This window comes from Chelonoidis abingdonii, chromosome 14 (assembly GCF_003597395.2).
Source record: "Chelonoidis abingdonii isolate Lonesome George chromosome 14, CheloAbing_2.0, whole genome shotgun sequence".
Taxonomy (NCBI): Eukaryota; Metazoa; Chordata; order Testudines; family Testudinidae; genus Chelonoidis; species Chelonoidis abingdonii.
In genome coordinates, this window is record NC_133782.1 from 37,600,116 (window position 1) to 37,606,316 (window position 6,201).

At 61.4% G+C, this 6,201-nt stretch overlaps 1 protein-coding gene across 1 annotated transcript in view; it reads right to left on the reverse strand.

The window, feature by feature from the left end:
- PRMT5 (protein arginine methyltransferase 5) overlaps positions 1-6,196 on the reverse strand; it is a gene marked incomplete at its 5' end in the record, with an annotated part of 15,563 nt that extends 9,367 nt beyond the window's left edge. The window contains 21 exon segments of the mRNA XM_075072102.1: positions 556-587; positions 590-638; positions 640-671; positions 793-805; positions 807-864; positions 866-888; positions 1,033-1,078; positions 1,080-1,145; positions 1,255-1,380; positions 1,382-1,428; positions 2,642-2,662; positions 2,665-2,767; positions 2,921-2,967; positions 3,195-3,286; positions 4,109-4,286; positions 4,659-4,822; positions 4,917-4,966; positions 5,177-5,303; positions 5,306-5,495; positions 5,687-5,772; positions 6,016-6,196. Coding sequence (XP_074928203.1) covers positions 556-587; positions 590-638; positions 640-671; positions 793-805; positions 807-864; positions 866-888; positions 1,033-1,078; positions 1,080-1,145; positions 1,255-1,380; positions 1,382-1,428; positions 2,642-2,662; positions 2,665-2,767; positions 2,921-2,967; positions 3,195-3,286; positions 4,109-4,286; positions 4,659-4,822; positions 4,917-4,966; positions 5,177-5,303; positions 5,306-5,495; positions 5,687-5,772; positions 6,016-6,196 — 1,731 coding nt within the window.
- Between the last annotated feature and the right edge of the window lie 5 nt (positions 6,197-6,201).

Genomic DNA, 6,201 nt, shown 5'->3' on the forward strand with positions numbered 1-6,201 from the left:
CCCACCCAGCAGGGAACCTCCCCCCTTCCGCCTCACCGCCTGCCCATGCGCTGCCCCCACGCCAGGGAACCTCCCCCGCTTCCTCCCCCGCAATGGGCTGCCCCCCACCCCAGGGAACCCCCTTCTCCCCCGCTGTGACACTCCCTATCTCCCCGCCAATGGCTGGGCCCACCCCACCCAGGGAACCTCCCCCCTTTCCTCCCCCCAATGGCGGGCCCACCCCACCCCAGGGAACCTCCCCCCCTTCCTCCCCGCCCAATGGCCCCAACCCCCACCCAGGGAACCTCCCCCCTTCCTCCCCGCCATGCCCACCCCCCGTCCGCTTCCTCCCCACGCCCCACCCACCCAGGAACCTCCCCCGGCTTCCCCCCGCCAATGGCCCCCCCCAGGAAACCTCCCCCGCCCCTTCCTACCTGCCAATGGGCGCTGCCCCCCACCCAGGGAACCTCCCCCCTTCTCACCCTGCCAATGGCCCCCAACCCCCATGAACTCTGCCACCTTCCTGCCCCCCAATTGGCCGCCCCACTCGACCTGCCCAGTGCCCCCTGCCCTCACTGAGCGTGACGCGCCGTAGAGCTTGGTCTCGAGTAGCGGCGGAAGCCGTGCAGCACCGTGTTCACCTCCACCGCGAACTCCAGGCTGCCGTTACTGGCTCTTGTTCCCGCGCGGGTCTGCACAACAGGGCTGAGGTTAGGGAGAATGTGCTCCGAGGGGTGTGGTCTGTCTCACGCCACCCCTCTCCCAGCCCACCACGCTGGCTGTGGCCAGCTCAGGCCCCGCCCCAGCGCCTACCTGGGTGCGCGTGGCTGGAAGGTGAATCCAGGGCTGGAGGTGGCGCCAGCTGGGTGGAAGTTGTGGAGTCGCGACGTAGGGCATCTCGAACTGCGCCTGGGGAGCTGGGGGGAGACCTGTAGTAGCGCAACCCAAACCCCCGACCAGCCACAGATTGGGGGGTTCAGACAGGGGACTGGCGCCTGCAGCTGGGGGGCAGAGGGACTGGAGGGGGGCTGTGGGTGCAAGGGGCAGGCTCACCTCAGGGTGCCGGTCTTCTCTGCGACAGGCCCGCACTCGTTGTACAGCTGGAGGAGGAGATGGCCAGAAGGACGGTGTAGGTGCTGGGGAGCTCACCGCCGCCCGCCTGGAGGTGGGGAAGGGGTGGTCAGACATCAGGCAACAAGCACCCCCTGAAAACTGCCCTCCCCTGACTCCCCCTGACTGAACTCCCCTACCCCCGGCCCCACTCACTCACCCGAGCAGTGCTGTTGCCCCCGCGTTCCCAGGCACTCGGGGGACAGCTCGTTGTCGGCAAGGAGCGCAGCAGCTCTGACACCGAGGAGATCGGCTGCCCAGGTGCCGACGCACTCCCGCATGTCGGACGAGCACGGTCACCTGGGATCCCCACTCCTCGTACTGCCAGCTGCTCCAGTACTGCAGGGAGTCAGGTTAGGGCCTGGGGAAACTGCCGCGCCACTGGCTCCCCACTGTGGTTCCCTTTTGTACTGCCAGCTCTGGGTAAGGATGCAGGGGTTAAACCCGGGGAACTACCCGCCACTGGATCCCTTCCGCTTCCCTACTGCCGGCGTCCAGTCTGTGGGGAGTGCGCGGTGCAGATCAAATTCGTGCAATTAAGCACCTTACACAAACATGTATCATTTTATATGACTTTGTATTATGCTCTCATATAGTCTTTTAACTGCTCTATCTTTTTATATTTCATGCAATCTCTGTTTCAGGAAAACTGTGTGTCAAGCCCTTTGATATGGAATTTGTATTCAAATCTTTGGTAGAAACTTTGTATTGAGCCTTGGTATAATGTTTTACCTCTAGATAGAAGAAATTGTCTTTTTGCCAGGAGCAGAATGCGACTCCCCCGTTTAATCAATTGCCTGCTGGAGAGCGAGGTGTGAAGGGGAGGCATGGCAGGCAAGCGGCTCCACACAGCTGCAAGCCTTGGCCGAGGAAGCTGGAAGCCAGACCCAAGAACAATCCAGTGTCCAGTGGGCTCACTGAGGACGAGCAAGACATATCAACGGCCCGGGGTTAGAAGCCAGCACCCTCATTTGGGAACAACCCTCTTTGCAGCTTGGGGACAACACCCAGAGGGAAGCAGCACAAAGGACCAACAGACACACACAGATTTTGCATCTGTACAGATTTGCATGAAAGGGAAACTGCTATTAAATGTGAGGGGTCTTGCAGAGGCCCCGGCCTCGTCTTGTCAACATGGAACATTGATCTGGATCGGCAGAAAGCCCGCTCCACCCACCCCCCCATACTAAACTCACCTGGGCCAGTGCAGTTAGGGAGCAACTAGTTGTAACAACACCAAGAGGGAGTGTGCGTTGTGCTTTGTGTGCGTGCAGGAGTGAACATATCGTATGGCATGTGATTACAGTGTTGATTAAATACATGGATTACCAGTAATGTGGCGCTTTACTTACCCCCTGAAGATCCTGTGCGGTGCTTTAAGTACTAATAGGGGTTAATCCAGGACCTGCCCGCCAAACTGTATCCCCCCCAGTCTCTACCGTGATTTCTCAGGGGAGGAGGATGGATACACACACACAAATGGGCTAGGTCTCAGCAGGGCTGGGGCGGTCTGTTTATAGGGCAGGGCCGGTCGTGGGGGCACTCACGTTACTACCACAGCATTGGGGTGTCTTCTTCCACGCATAAGATCTTGACCTCGCCGGCTTGGCCTGGCGGGACGCCCGGCAGCGTGGCATGACCAAGGGGGCCCCGGCCAGCCCCCAACACCATCACCACCGGAGGGCAGAGAGGGAGGTCAGAGGGCAGCACCCAGGGGTTGTCATGAAGGATGGGCCCCCCCATCGGGATAGGAAGGTCAGAGCCACTTCACGGGGCATCACTGGGGCAGGTTGTCGGGTGCCATGACCCCGGCTGGGAGGGTTAAACTCAATGCAACATTTCGTGCTTCTCCTCTTCAGGCTACCGTCCAGGCAGGCCCTGTAGATCGCCTGGGGAGGGGAGGGAGAGTGGGAGGTCACTGGAGGGCCCCGCATGCCCCCTCGGGACCCTGCTCCCACACCACAATCCCCCTCCACCAACCCACCCCCATTGCCCACCCATCCCTGAACCCTCCACCCACTAGGGCCTTCCTCCATGCCCCTACCCCTCCATCTGGCCCACCACTTGCTGGTCCTGCCCACCAAGCCCTCTCCCCCAGTCACAGCCCGGCTCCCCTCATGCTTGATACTGGAGTATTTGATAGGGTCCTTCTCAAAGACCCTCGTAGTCTGGGACTCCAGGTTGTTCCCATCAGGGCCTGGGGGGGGTAAAAAGCACCATGAGGAGGGTGAGAGGGAGAAGACACCCCCCCCCATTGCAACTGCGAAGTGGGTGACATTCATGCTGAACCCTAATAATGGATGCAAAGCTCACCAAGGGAAGTGTTCACTCTGGGCCCTAATGATGAACCCTGACTCGCAACATTCGCTCTGAACCCTGATGATGGATGCATCAACATTGCATAGTTATGGGGCATTTCCTCGGAACCCCAACAATGGGCACCCTATAACCCACAGGCATAACAACAGTAGGTGATACTCCATGAATGAAGCTGAGTCATCGGCCGCAAGGCCTGATCATGATGTTCTAGCAGAATTCACCCTGAGCCCTAATGACATTGTGGTGTGATGCTGCTCCGAAATCCTGACAAGTCCAGATGTTAACTCTGAACCCTAACAATGACGCATGAGAACATCAATCCTGTGCCCTAGTTATGCCGCTTTGATACTTGTGAGTCCCAACCCCAGCAGGAGGCAGCATTCATCCTGAACCCTATCGATGGCAGGATAGAATACTGGCCAAGCCTGGAGCCTAGGAGGGGGGATATGATACTAGCCCAACTGGCACTAACCCTGGACCAAGCCGTTAACCCTGAAGCCTAACGATGGTGGGACAGAATGCTGGTCCAAGCTGTAACAATGCCAGTTGGCAATGTTAGCCCTGAACATTGAAGAAGCTATTTTGTGACCCATGGGTCTTAGGCCCAGTCCTGGGCCAGCGTTCACCCTGAGCCATGCCGATAACATAACAGCAGCTCCCGAATGATTCTGTGCTGTTAACCCTGAGCCATACTGATGACAGACGGGGTCGCTCACCTGCAGGGGGGACTGCAGATAGTCCTCGTAGCCCTTGGCGAAGAGCTCATAGGCGGAAGGGGGGGGCCGGTTCTGGCTCAGGTACTCCAGGTACTGCAGGTAGGAGCAGAACTCCTTCTCGGGATGGTGGTGAGCGCCCCACACGATGAACTGCACCTCCAGCTGGCGGGCAGGGAAGGGGTTAGACATGGACAACCCTCCGCCCACAGCCTGACCCCCACCACAGGGAAACGAGCCCCTGGGATACCCTCCAGAGAGTGTAGAACCCCCACACTGAGGGGGGGATGGAGAACAGGGGTCACACCCCTCCTCTACCCCAGCGCTGGGAGTTTCCCCACAGCAGTGCCTACAGCTAGGAGAGGGTCTGGAGAGCTTGGTGAGTGCTGTAGGAGGGAGCGGGGCTCAGTGACAGAGCCAGGGTCATGGAGGGTGGGGCTCTGGGTGGTCAGAGCTTGGCCAGGGGTCTCAGTGGCTGGGCTCAACAGGTGTGGCCAGATCTGGATGGGCCAAGCCTGGGCAGGGGCGGGGCTCTACCTTGAGCAAGCGGAAGACCAGGCGCTGGTGCATCTTGGAGAGGACAGGAAACCCCTTCTTATTGGTCAGGAAAATGCTCGTGGGCAGGATGGCCGCTTTGATTGGCTCCCCCAGCCAGCGGTCGATGACATGATTGGAGGGCAGGTCTGGCCCCACCTCCAGAGCTGGTGGGGGCAGAAAACAGGGGTCAAGAAACCCGCCAGCCCCCTGCCCCAGTGCTGCAAGCTTCCCCGTAGCAGTGCCCCACCCCGAACTCACCCACTGCGATGCGCTTGTTGTAGTCACAGAGGGTCCGGAAATTGTGCCACCTGCAGACAAAGGGGTGGGGGCGCAGTGAATGGGGGCCAAGATCCTGCCCTCCCCCAGTTCCCTTCTGAGCATTGCTCTGTTCCCTTCCCCCTTAGATCCCTAACCTCAGCCCCAGCAGGCTCCCTCCCCGCATCCCATGTGCTTGTCCCAGCCGGGAGCAGGCTCTGGGGCTGCGTACCTCCCCCCAGCAATGCCCCCCAGCTCCTCACCATATCCATGTCTTCTCGTCCCCCGAGCCTTCCTCGGGTACTGGCACCGGCTCGTTCTCGATCAGGTCGTCCCGCAGATCCTCGGGGGCCAGCAGAGGGACCCGCATCCAGAACTGGGGGGGAAACGAGGGCTTAGTGGCGGACACCCCCCCAGTCCCCCCACTCCTTCCAGCCCTGCACTCACCATGGTGCTGTGGTGCCCGGTGTGGATGTGGGTGCTCAGCACCCGGGCCAGGTTGGGGTTCTCGCCCTGCGTCAGGGGCACCAGGAATGCAGGGAGCCCCAGGTATGCCCCAAAGTTCAGCTCCTGCAGCATTGCCTGGGGAGACAGGAGACTGTGTACCCCCCCACCCAGTACCCCAGAGTAACCCCACCTGGTCTATCCCCACCCCCCGAACTTACCACCAGATGTCACCCTCCCGCCACCATGACATCTCCTCCCCACCCCTCCACCAATCCCCCCGGGCTGTTACACCCACCCCACCAGGGCTGCCCCCACCCCAGGCTCACCGCCTCCGAGTTCCTGCGCACCGCCTCCACCTTGGAGTCAGGGCGGATCCAGGGGGACAGCTTCCCCACGATCAGCGTGTTCCAGTCTGGGGGGTGAGAGCGGGTGAGATCCACAGTGCAGGGGGCACAGAGCGCACAGGGGCCCAGCGGGGTCGGGGGGACGGACATGGCACCAGGCAGCCCAGTGGGAGGGGGCCAGATGGTGCTTGGCAGCGGAGCAGGAGACACGGACAAGGCAGGGCGGGGGGATCCCAGCAGGCGGTGCTGTCCTGGGGCAGAAGGAGGCACAGCCGGCGGGGAGGGGGAAGCAGACGGCGCTGGGGGCTCACCTCTCCCTGACAGCAGCAGGTCGGAGCGGGTGTGGGGGCCGGGGCGGCCGCGGGCCGGCTGGTGGCTGAATTCCCGGCGGTAGCGAGGGTGGAAGACCGGCATGCACAGGAAATCGAACCTGCGGAGAGACGGGGCTTGGGGTGCAGGGCAAGGCCCAGTGGCGGGGGGTTCCCCAGGCCAGCAGA